The sequence below is a fragment of the Musca vetustissima genome, unplaced genomic scaffold, assembly GCF_032173495.1.
Source record: "Musca vetustissima isolate MV318-11 ecotype Yass unplaced genomic scaffold, APGP_CSIRO_Mvet_v1 utg42608, whole genome shotgun sequence".
NCBI lineage: Eukaryota > Metazoa > Arthropoda > Insecta > Diptera > Muscidae > Musca > Musca vetustissima.
Genome location: NW_026875071.1, coordinates 32,025 through 44,084, shown reverse-complemented (window position 1 = coordinate 44,084; position 12,060 = coordinate 32,025). Strand labels below are relative to the sequence as shown.

General features: G+C 34.1%; 1 protein-coding gene across 1 annotated transcript; it reads right to left on the bottom strand.

The window, feature by feature from the left end:
• Positions 1-389: 389 nt before the first annotated feature.
• LOC133337580 (zinc finger protein 236-like) lies at positions 390-9,243 on the bottom strand. Its single transcript, XM_061545795.1, has 15 exons — positions 8,875-9,243; positions 8,639-8,759; positions 7,299-7,841; positions 7,208-7,237; positions 6,965-7,114; positions 5,942-6,079; positions 5,716-5,868; positions 4,468-5,625; positions 4,266-4,394; positions 4,151-4,204; positions 3,983-4,084; positions 3,895-3,912; positions 3,491-3,784; positions 577-1,567; positions 390-513 (listed from the first exon to the last, which is right to left on the bottom strand). The coding sequence occupies exons 1-15, from the start codon at positions 9,241-9,243 to the stop codon at positions 390-392; spliced, it is 4,374 nt and encodes a 1,457-aa protein (XP_061401779.1).
• Positions 9,244-12,060: the final 2,817 nt, after the last annotated feature.

The following is a 12,060-nucleotide window of genomic DNA, read 5'->3' as shown; positions in this document are numbered from 1 at the left end:
ATATTAGGTGTATTTATGATTTTCTAAATAAAAATAGAAATTTATTCTCTTAAAATTAAAAACAAATTTAAAATGGAATGATATTGAAATTGCGTTGGTATTTTACATGGAAATGTATTTTTATTTAGTGGTAGTAAAGGCTTCTACGATGATGCCCAAAATCTCGGTGAAGATCAGTTATCATAATTAGTAAAATGAGGGGAAGGGTTATTTATGGGTTCTATTTCTGAATTCCAGTGGTTAAAGGAAATGGAAGTTTACGCTTGGTCTCAGTTAATAGGTTATAATGTATGTAACTTCCTGGTGTTCTGGTTGCTTTTTGATTAGTCTATCTTGTTGCCCTTATGAATAGTCCTTATTCATCAGAGTAGGATAACACCATCCCCGTTTTAATCCCAGTTAATCGGTTGCAGTATATCTTCCTGGGGACTTTTGCAAGTCAAATTGCTGCCACTGAATTCTTCATCATCAGTCAGGGGTTTGTTATGGAACTTCGAGCAGTGATTGCGTAAACTATTTAGAAATTAGAATATTATAAAAATTAAACACCCAGGCAATCGAGTGTGAAATACTTACAACAACCGCTTCTTAAACAACTGCCCACAGTGCTTACATTTATGCGGCACAATGCCACAGTGAGACCATTTATGTATTTTCAGCTGATCCATTGTGGTAAACTGCCGATTACAATTGGCCTCCGGACACATATATCGCTTACCAAAATGTATAATATCCTTATGCCGCTTCAAATGGTGGGCATACCGGAAACTATTTGGACATTTATCACATTGATGTGGCCGTTCATCGGTGTGCGACCTCTGATGCGTATCCAATTCAAATTTACTCAAATACGATTTCGGACAACAGGTGCAACGAAATGTCCGAGCGATGTGTTTTTTCAAATGATGCCGTAACAAATATAAGGTGGGATATTTTATATCACCGCATACTTCACATTTATAAAGACCCGATGACGATGTTTCGCCTTTATGCATTGCTTTAATTTGTTCACGGCAGGTTACCTTGCGGCTGTGTAGGCGAACAGCCTCAATTGTGGTGCAATTTTCCAAGCAAGCCAAGCATTTGTAGAGAACCTTAGTCGCAGTTTCCGATTCATTTTCATTTGGGGCTTTTGCTGTTTCCATTAAAGGTGTGTCATTATTGTTGTTGTTTGTGTTGTCAAGCTCATTTGTGCTGACTTCTGGTTCTAAACTTATATCCGGCATAGAGTCCGATGGTAGTTCTGTGCTCACTGCTAAAATATCGTTATTATTAAATATTTCAATATCTTTGGTTGGAGTTATATTTGTGTCATCATCTGCAACGCTAGTTGCGGTGGGTGGCGGCACTGTGTCAATTGTCAGATCACTTTGCAAATCTGGACATAACATAACAAACGAAGTGGCCGATGAGGAGGATGACGATGATGATGTTGGGGTTACGCCACATTGTTCAAAAGATAATCTGTCATTGATTTTTGTTTCGTCGCCGTCATCATCATCGTTAATTTGTCCTGCTGATCCAATGTCGAAGAGTTGTGGTTCGGAGTTGCAATCATCGACAAGTCCTTTTTTGTGGATTTTTTCAAATATTGTTTTTTTTTCAATAAATGGCAGCATGTGTATTTTAAGAAAGAGAATAAAATTCTCATATGAAATTAAGAATTTATTTTTTTCTAGGATATTGGAACAATTTTGAGAACATTTGAAATTTTTTTGAAATCCGTATAAAATTAGGCAGATTTTCTTGTAAAAAATTGAATACAGCCTATACCAAATATACATAAACAAGTTTTAAAAAATTTTCAAAAATTTAATTTTCAAACAAAAATATTTTTTTGAAATATTCAAACAAAATTTTTTTTAATTAAAAAATTATAGAAATTTTCAAAGAAAAATCGCAAAAAAAAATTAAAATTAACGAAAAAGAAATAAAAAATAAATAAATTTAAAAATATTTTTATAAAATCCCAGACCTTTTTAAAATTTGAAAAAATATTAAAAAAATCTACACCTTTGGATATCAAAAAAAAAATATTTTTTTTAAATTTACGCCTTTGTAAAGATTGGAAAAAATATTTTAAACAAGTAAGAAAAGTAGTAAAGTCGGACGGTGCCGACTTTATGATACCCTTCAGCACTTTGGGTGTTTTCAACAGATGAATCCTAACAGACGTCGAATTTTTGAAGCATGTACTTAAAATCGGGAGAAAAAATATATATAGGTCTATCCAAATCTGAATCGATTTCAATGAGACTTGTCAGAGATTAAATTATATTAACTACAATTCATTGTACAAAAATCTGTTGCAATCGGATAAATTTTGGGTCTTTAGTGCACCATTTACATAAAATCGGATGAACAAATATATAGGAGCTATAACTAAATCTGAACCGATTTTCAGAAAACTTAACACACATTATTGTAGACCTAATTCATTACGCTATACCAAATTTCGAGCAAATCGAAAGATATGTAGGGACGTTGGTACACCATTTACATTAAATCGGAAGAAAATATATATATGGGAGCTATATCTAAATCTGAACCGATTTTGACGAAACTTAACACACACCATTCTAGACTTAATTCAGTACGCTGTGCCAAATTTCGAGCAAATCGAAAAATGTATAGGGACTTTGGTACACCATTTACCAAAAATCGGACGAAAATATATATGGGAGCTACATCTAAATCTGAACCGAATTTCACGAAACTTAACACACATCATTCTAGTCTCAATTCAATTCGTTGTGTCAAATTTCGTGCAAATCGAAAGATATATGGGACTTTGGTACACCATTTACATTAAATCCGGCGAAAAAATATATGGGAGCTACATATAAATCTGAACCGAATGTCATGAATCTTAACACACATCATTCTAGTCTCAATTCAGTTCATTGTGCCAATTTTCGTGCAAATCGAAAGATATTAAGGGACTTTGGTACACCATTTACATAAAATCGGAGGAAAATATATATATGGGAGCTATATCTAAATCTGAACCGATTTTCAGACCTAATTCACTAATCTATGCAAAATTTCGTGGAAATCAAAATATGCATAGGGACTTTGGTACCGATTTTCAGAAAACTTCTAGACTTAATTCAGTGCCATCAGAAAAACAAAATAAAAAATTAAATAAAACCAAATAAAACGAAAACCTCATTACCTGTTCCAAATGAAAATAAAAAACCAAATAGAAAATAAAATAAAAAGAAAATGTTTTTTTGTTTTAAAGAAATCTTGTATTTTTTTTATAAATTTCCTTTTTCATAGCATTTTTTCTTGTTTTTGCAATGATTTTTGTTTCTCTTTTCCGTTCTATAGAACAATCTGGAATTGTGTAATTAGTTATTACGGGAGAGTATTTATGTTTTGCCATCATTATTTACAATTGTTGGCATATCGGAGATTAAGCCATTGTTAACATTATTATTATTGTTGTTGTGATTAATATTATTGACCTGTTCTTCATATACCTTACCGCTTGTTGCACTGTTATTGTTATTATTATTATTAATCACTTGTTGCATGGTTGATGTTGCTGCTGTTGCTGTTGTGGGATCAACAGCAGTATTATTATTCTCATTATGATTATGATTATTATTTAATGCTGGCGCAGTTGTTGTAGTTGTTGTGGTTGTTGCCGTTTCTGTGGAATTAATTTGAATTTGTGGATTATTAATTGGTGTCGTTGAATGATTACGTTCCATATGGCGTAACAATTTTGCTTTGGTTGAAAATGAACGTATGCAGCGGGGACATTCATAGGGAAGTTCTAGAGAGAGAGAGAAAAAACACATGGGAAAGACAAAAAGAACAAGCAAACAAATGGGAGAATGAAATCATTGGCCAATAACATAGAGGACACGAAGAATATATACTTACTTCTTAATATATAAGAATCTGTAAAGTAAAAAAGAATTTTATTAGTAAAAATAAAATATTTTAATATTTGAGTATTTTGAAAACATACCATCATGAATGCTGTGATTTGTATTCAAATGTAATTGTACACTGGGAAAGTCTGTCGATTCATAGGTACATTTAGCACACATAAAGGTTGTTACTGTGGAACAAAATAAAATTGAATTAAAAATATATTTAGAAGTTATTATTTAATAAAAAATATATGCATACATACCGGTGGATTTTTCTATACTTAAATAATCCATTGTTGTGTTATCACAAACATAGACTGTAAATATAAAATGTTAAATACAAAAATGAAAAAAAAAACAAGAAAATCTTAAATCTACCTTTGTCACCCTTGGCCTGGATCATATCCCTAGTGGGTATTCTTTTGTGGACAGCACGATAATGACGTATGAGAGCACGCTTGGTATTATAAAGATTAGTACACATTTCACAGCGATATGGAGCCAGACCTAAATTAAAAACAAACAAAAAAGTCCATTATTTTCCACAAAATTCGATTTCAAGAAAATTCACATTTCTCACCTCTATGCAAAAACATATGATTCTCAAATTGATATTGACTAAGAAATGATTTTTGACACTGGGCACAATATGATGTTGCCGTTTCTGTTTGACTTTCACTCTGCTCCTTGAGAACATCATCAAAATCATCATCGGACGTCAGAGCTAAATTACGCATATCATTATCATCGGATGAGTTTTCAACATCATCGAAATCCTCAAACAAGGCATCACCATTAAAATCAAAATCCATATCGGTTTCTATGGTCTGTTCCATTTCAACAATTTGTGGTATGGCATCGGAGGGTAGGGTATATGTTGAACTTGATGAAGGTGTTAAGGGGGCAACTGAATTATTTAATGTTGTATTTGGTGTTAGGACCAATGTCATGGGATCGACAACATTATTAAAGGACGATGTTAAGCTATTATCTAATGGAGTGGTGGTTATGACAACTTCTTGTTGCGGCAATTGTTGTAATACTTGAAGGTGTGGTTGTTGGGGTTGATTAACTGGTTCTTGATATTGTAATTGTATTTGGGGTTCTTGTGTGAGATTTTGTTGTTGCTGTGGCATTGCTAAATGAGTTTCGTTTTGTGTTAAATGTAAATGATTTGTAGCTGTTGCCGCCACAGTTTGCTCCTGCAGCTGTTGTGACAACTCCTGTTGCTGCTGCTGTTGTTGTTGTATGTTATTAACGGTTTTTTGCATTTTCGTGGTTTGCTTCTGCTGCTTGGCCGCCTCCTCCTGGGCACTGTGCAGTTTATAGTGTTCATATAATTTATTGCGATAGAAAAACACTTCATTACATTTACGACAATTTAGACCATTCAAATAATCCGGCAGCATGGCATCTTCTTCGGTTGTATTATTATTTAGACTATTATTCAGATTCATTTTGGATGTTTTAGCAGGTGAACCAGTCATACTGGAGGCAGTTGATGTTACAGATGACGACGAAGATGAGGATGGCGCCGCAGACGCCGCCACCGACACCGTAGAAGACACTTTTGTATGGGAAATTGGTTGCACTATGGTATTGTTGGTCAATCCGGTACGTGTTGGCCTCTGTTGTATATCCTGTACATTCATACGATGCTTGGCCTGATAATGGCGTTTTATTTCATATTTTAAATCACATTCATAAAAACATATGTCACAACCGTAGACCAATTTGGGAGATCTTGCAAAGCGTTCAATTTTTTCAACAATAGCATTTTTTGTTTGTGGATCCATTTCGGTGTCGGCACAACGTGCCGCTGTTGTAGTTGTTGTTGCCGTCGTCGTCGGTGTGGGTTTATTTTTAGGTTGTAGTTGTTTATTTGTCGGTTGTATATTATGTTTGCTTTTATAGTGTTGATTCAAATCGATTTTAAAGAAGGTATAGAAGGAGCAATGATCGCAGAAAAAGTGGGGAATTTCTGAAACGGAAGAAAAGGAGAGAAGGGGTTATTTTTTATATTTTTTGAAATTTAAAGTTTTTGTTAAACTTACCATTGTGTGTCAACATGTGGTTTTTCAATGCATCTTGTGTATCGAATTCTTTGGCACATATTTTACAAATATTTCGTTTGGGTTGTTCAATGAATGTGGCGGGAATCATATCTTCATCAATGGGGGAGATGGGTACATCTGGAAAAGGGAAGGAAACAAATGATTTATTATATTTTAAAGGGGATAAAGGATATATTTTTAAAATATCTACCAATAGGCGGGAAATTGAAAAGATTGGAATTAAAAAAAATATATTTAAAAAAAATCTAGCTTTTGAAAAGAATAATATAAAAAAATCTAGGCCTTGATAAAAATATTAAAAAAAATCTAGGCTTTGAATTTTTTTTTAAATCTAGGCTTTGAAAAAATTTATTTAAAAAAATCTACGCCTTGAACAAAATATTTTTTAAAAACTTACGCCTTGAACAAAATATTTTTTAAAAATCTACGCCTTGAAAAAAATATTTAAAAAAATCTAGGCCTTGAAAAAAGTGTTTTTAGAAAATCTAGGATTTGAAAAAATAATTTTAAAAAATCTACGCCTTAATAAATAATTTTGAAAAATCTACGCCTTAAAACATAATGTTGAAAAATTAACGCCTTGAAAAAATATTTTTAAAACATATACGTTTTGAAAAACATTTTTAAAATATATACGCCTTGAAAAAAAAATATAAAAAAAATTATTTTTGAAAACATAAGCTTTGAACAAAAATGTTTTTTTTTTTTAAATCTACGCCTAAAAAAATATTTTTAAAAAATTAAGACCTTGAAAAATGTTTGATTTTTTTTACAACTTGGAAAAGTTTCGCCTTGTTGGGGCTTGAACAAAAATTACTTAAAAACTCAGCTTTGAAAAAAAAAAATCGCCTTGTTGGGGGCTTGAAAAAATTATTTTAAAAATATACACCTTGTTAGGGCTTGAAAAAAAATCTATTATTCTTGAAAAAAATCTTTTAAAAATCTAATGCTTTTCTCTTTCAAAAACCTCTCTTCCAAATTGTTTCTACATTACCCCCATACCTTGTGTTTGTTCCGGTGTATTTTCTGGATCCTCTACAATCAAATCGTCCACATCCATTTGCACCATATCATTCTGGGAAATAACCATATTTGTTGTTGCAGCATCCGTTTGTGCCAGCGACAAATTATTGGAGGCATTATCATTATTTTGTGATACAATTATATTCGGAGTTGTGCCATCATTTTGAACTTGTAGCAAGTTTTCCAACATCAAACCATTGTCCAGGGATAATGTGGTGCCATCCCCGGCATTAATGTACTCAATGACAACACCTAAAGAGTAGAAAAATATGTTAAATTATTAAAATAAAAATATTATATTTCAATTACATACCCTTGCCCATAACATTTTCCACAGAGCCATCGGCCATAACAATATATTCATTACCAACAACATTCGCATCATTATTTTGTACATTGAGATTACCATCAAAGTTTGAATTAAATGTAAATGCCTCACCATTTGGTTGGGCAAAAATTGTTGTTGCAGCCGGATTTCCCTCCAGGGGAGTTGTTTGTGTGTTAATGGCGGTAGCATAAACGATATTTTGATTTTGTGGGGCACTTGTGTAAATAATTTCATGGGTATTTTGTGCTGCCGCTGCGGGTAGATTTTCAACAAAAACTTCACCTGCGTTGGTGAGTGTTTGTTGTGAAAATTGTTGTCTATTATCACTAGCGCTGTGTCTTGTCACTGTACTGCTGATACTACTGCTGCTGGTGGTGTTGGAGCTATTATTGGGAGGTGTAATTTTTGTTTTCGGTTTCAATTGTTCTGGTGTCGGTTCAACACCATGTGTAAGTTGATAATGTTGAATTAGTTGCGTACGCTGATGATGTTCAAATCCGCATAATTGACAATTATAGGCAATTATATCTGTAAAGAAATAGAGTGGGGAGAATTTTATTAAATATAATTTGTATGTAAAAAAATTAGAAAATGCAGGATATTAACTAATAAAATAATATATTGTAAATTAAAACTTGTTTGTAAAGGAGGGAAATTTTAAAATTTTTTTTTTTTTAATGTTTAAATTTAAAAAGACTTTGTGATACCCTACACAGCTTGTCAAACGTCATTATAAACTTGATTTGTGAATCTATGAACATTTTTGTGCCAATCGGACGGAAAATTGTATGGGAGCTATATCTAAATTCGAAACGATTCAAAGCAAACTTGGCACACGTCATTCTATACTTTATTTAGTACGCTATGCAAAATTTAATCTCAATCGGACAGATATATTTATTGACTTTTGGGCGCCATTTATCTAAAATTGTATGAAATTTTATTCGGAAGCTATATCTAAATTTGAAGCGATTCTCACCAATACCATTGAACCAATTAAATGAGCTGTGCCAAATTTCTACACAATTGGATAACAAAAGAGATCGGCACACTATTTTCAAACCTTTTTTGCTTTAATTTTGGAATTTCAATTTCAATTTGCAAATCCACATACTTCCAACAGATGTTTTTTGCTGTCACCCTCCCCCTTACTCCTTCTGTCATTAACACTATCACTTTGCAAATCAAATGCAATCACCACACATGCTCAAGTGTTCACAGGTTTCCAAGTAAAACAAAGGTTTTTTCTTTCAATGATGACTCACACACTCACGAACACACATTTCTAAATACTACTAGCATTTCTCATAAGGATTCCAACTTACCCAAATGTAGCTTAACGTGATCTTTCAAAGACCTTTTTGTTTCCAATTTTGTATTGCAAATTTTACAACGATAACGTTTTGGCTTCTTTACTTCCTCACAGAGGGCCTTTGCTTGGGCCGCCTAAAAAGAAAGCACAACAACAACACATCAGCAGAGACAAAAATAACATTACGCATTAATTAGGACATTTGCACACAACAATCGCCCCTACCGCCGCCGTCGTCTCTTTCCTTACCTCTTCACGTTCAAGTTCTTTTTGTTTTTCTTTCATTTCATTGATACGTATCTTCAGCACTTCCTGGGCCTTGATGGCATTCTTCATAAACCAATAGGCCACCTGCAATGCGGATGCACAATCTTTGCATATACGTGTGGGTAGGGCATCCAATTCATCGGCTGCCACTACGGCTTGCCCATTATAACTGGGCATACAATAGTTGAGACAGTCCATAAATGTACTCCTGTCAGCCGAAGCAGCAGCAGCACCACCGCCACCACTTACGGGCGCATTTAAATTTTGCATTTCTCCACTCGATTGCAAACATGTTCGACAGACAGCTGAATAATAGTCCTTGTAATCCTGTATACTTTTTTTATCATCCATCTTTGTGTGTGTGACTGTGTGTGTGGTGTTTGTTTCACCGTCTTTTTTGGGGTTTTAATGTACCCCCTCTCTTTTGTATTTCACAATTACTTTGTTGAGTTTATTTTCTACTATCTACGCGACATATACATTTATTGTTATATAATTTAATTTAACATAAATTTTGTTAGTTTTTTAAACTATTATTCGCCGGAATTACTGAACGTATAAAATTCTTTGTATGATTTTCGTGTTGTTTACTGGGATCCGTTTGTTTGCAACGACTAATCAATTAGGGTTTGCTAGGTCGACTATCGATAAGACTGGGTGATAGCAATGTAGGGAGAGTTAGATCGATTGACGACATATCGTGTGGGTTATAGGATGTGGCAACACATACTAGCTTAGAAGGTGTGTTGTTATTTTTCAGTGAATGGCAGTAGAGCAACGTTAAACATATGCGTAATATTTAAATAATTATTTGTAAATAAATTTAAATTAAAACAATTCTAAGACAATGCTGAAGTCTTGGCAAACTATGTGCAGGGTGTTTGGCTGTCCAATACCCTGCACATCGGATCGAAAATTTCTCAGGTTAATCGGGTGTCAGTGGAATTTGGTTCTTTCTTCAGCTATGTTAATCGAGCTGCAGAGGGGATCAACAATCGGTATCCTCTGGTTGAATTTAGAGAGACATTTTCTGCCAATTGGGCTTTTGTTTGTGGATGACGCTAGTCGTTGTAACGAGGATGGATTCCTACTCGTCGGTAGTGTGAGACAGAAAATTGGACTGTCTGCAATAAAAATATGGCTTCTTTGCAGCAGATTGATGTTCCTCTATCAGAATTCATATCCCATGGCTTGCTTATTTCAGTTGCAGCCACCAATTTTTTGGAATTCCCACAATCTGCAACCTCATTGTGGTTCTGTATCGCGTATAAGAAATTTCCAGACTTTTCTAATTTTATTTAGAATTATTATTAAATACAACCTAAATATTTAAATACTGCATTCGAAAAAATTAAATAAACTAATTATAATCTGTTTACATTTAATTTAAATGCTCCAAATGCTTTCAAATGTTCTCAACTATCTACATATATATACACATACGAAAATGCCGCACACATCAGTCTTCTTAATAGCCTTCCTCTAAATTATCGAGCACCACCATATCATTTTCCGCATTATCTTCTATCACAATATCTTCCATAATCTGTTGCTCCTCCTCAATAAGTTCATCGACTTCTTCGAATATTTGATGGACATCAATGGCTTGTTCCAAATTTATATTTAAATAATCATTATCCATTTCCTGATCCAATTCATTACCCATTCCATTCATTTGCTCCTTTTCCTGTTCCTCAAAATCAATTTCAAAATCTTTATACAAAGTCGATTGATTTATGTCATCATCATCATTGGAATCATCATCATAGGGTACAATGGGATAATACATCATATCATCATCTTCGTCGTCGTCCTCGTCATCATCTGACATAACATTTTGGCCGAAAGGTTTGGCAACCTGCTTCTCCTTTTTAATTTTCGTTTTAGAGGATAAAATTTGTGAAATTACCATCCGCTTATTATTGGCAGTTTGTACCATTTGGAATTCTTCGGGTGTTAGTAATTCAATTAGGGTCTTTGTACTCTTGACATAACGATCTATTTGATCCCATGGTACATTGTGGCGCCCAACATAATGCCGCCGTAAACTACTGACATTACAAAACAAAGCATAATCATGATGACATAGAAAGCAAAGGAGAGTTTTCTCCGTTATCGGATGTTCCTGCTTGTTGTGTTGTTGTTTTTGTTGGCGTGTCTCAAAGACCAGCTTACATTTGAAACAACCAAAAAAGAATCGTCCCGTCTTATTGGTCTTCCTCATCTCCTTTAGCCATTCATATTCTTGGCGAGCCTCGGAATCAAATGGCATTCGAGTGGTGTGGTGAGGTTTGGTACGTATACCAATTTCATCACAGGTCCCATATTCCACAACATGTGTCCGGATCTGATGACGACGTAAATTATCCCGATTCAGGGTGGAATATTTACACACAATACATTGATGACGTTCATTGAAATGTTTCTCCTTGATGTGGGTATTGAGATTGCTAATTGTCTTGTAAATCGCCCCACATAATTCGCAAATAAACGATCGCTGATGATTTCGTTTAAAAATTCGTTTTTCTCTTCTCACCTTATTGTTGTAGTAATGTTGACATTTCTTCGCCATGAGACGGGTATAATGCATACGATGGCATATCAAACATGGATATTGGGGCGGAAAGTGTTTAACACGATGCCGCCTCCAATCGATACGCCTCGGAAAATCTTCATAACAAATATCACAGATTAAGGGTTCGGGCGGTGATTGTGGATCTCCGTTTTGTGAATTAACATCTGATTCGGTTTGGGTATCCTCCTCACCAAATTCTAATTCGATATCCCCACCAGAACACAGGGAATAATCCGCATTATTCACAACCACATTTCTTTTGCCATTCTTTCGACTTTCATTGACCAGCATCCATTTGGGATAACGCCACAAATCATTGTAATCTTTTTTCCCCATATTATTTATCCACATTATACCCTTGGTGCGTTTTGGTAGACTATTCCTCAGAAACTTTTCCAAAATTGCATAATACTCTGGAAAAGTGTGTTGGAATTTTGTACCCAAATCTTCACATTTCGACATTTCACGTTGGGTACGACTAAACCACATGTAAATACGTTGCAAACTAAGGCGTACCTCTACATCTGTCATGTGAATATTGAATTTTTCATTTATGTGTTTACGCAGCTCCACAATGCTGTTGCGTATTTTTT

What these genes read in the sequence shown, in the direction of transcription:
- LOC133337580 (XM_061545795.1), bottom strand. Translation starts at nt 9,243, where the DNA reads ATGGATGATAAAAAAAGTATACAGGATTACAAGGACTATTATTCAGCT. An exon ending in AAGAACTTGAACGTGAAGAG is followed by an intron (nt 8,760 to 8,874) that starts GTAAGGAAAGAG and finishes CTTTCTTTTTAG; the next exon opens with GCGGCCCAAGCAAAGGCCCT. An exon ending in AAGTATAGAAAAATCCACCG is followed by an intron (nt 4,085 to 4,150) that starts GTATGTATGCAT and finishes CAATTTTATTTT; the next exon opens with GTTCCACAGTAACAACCTTT.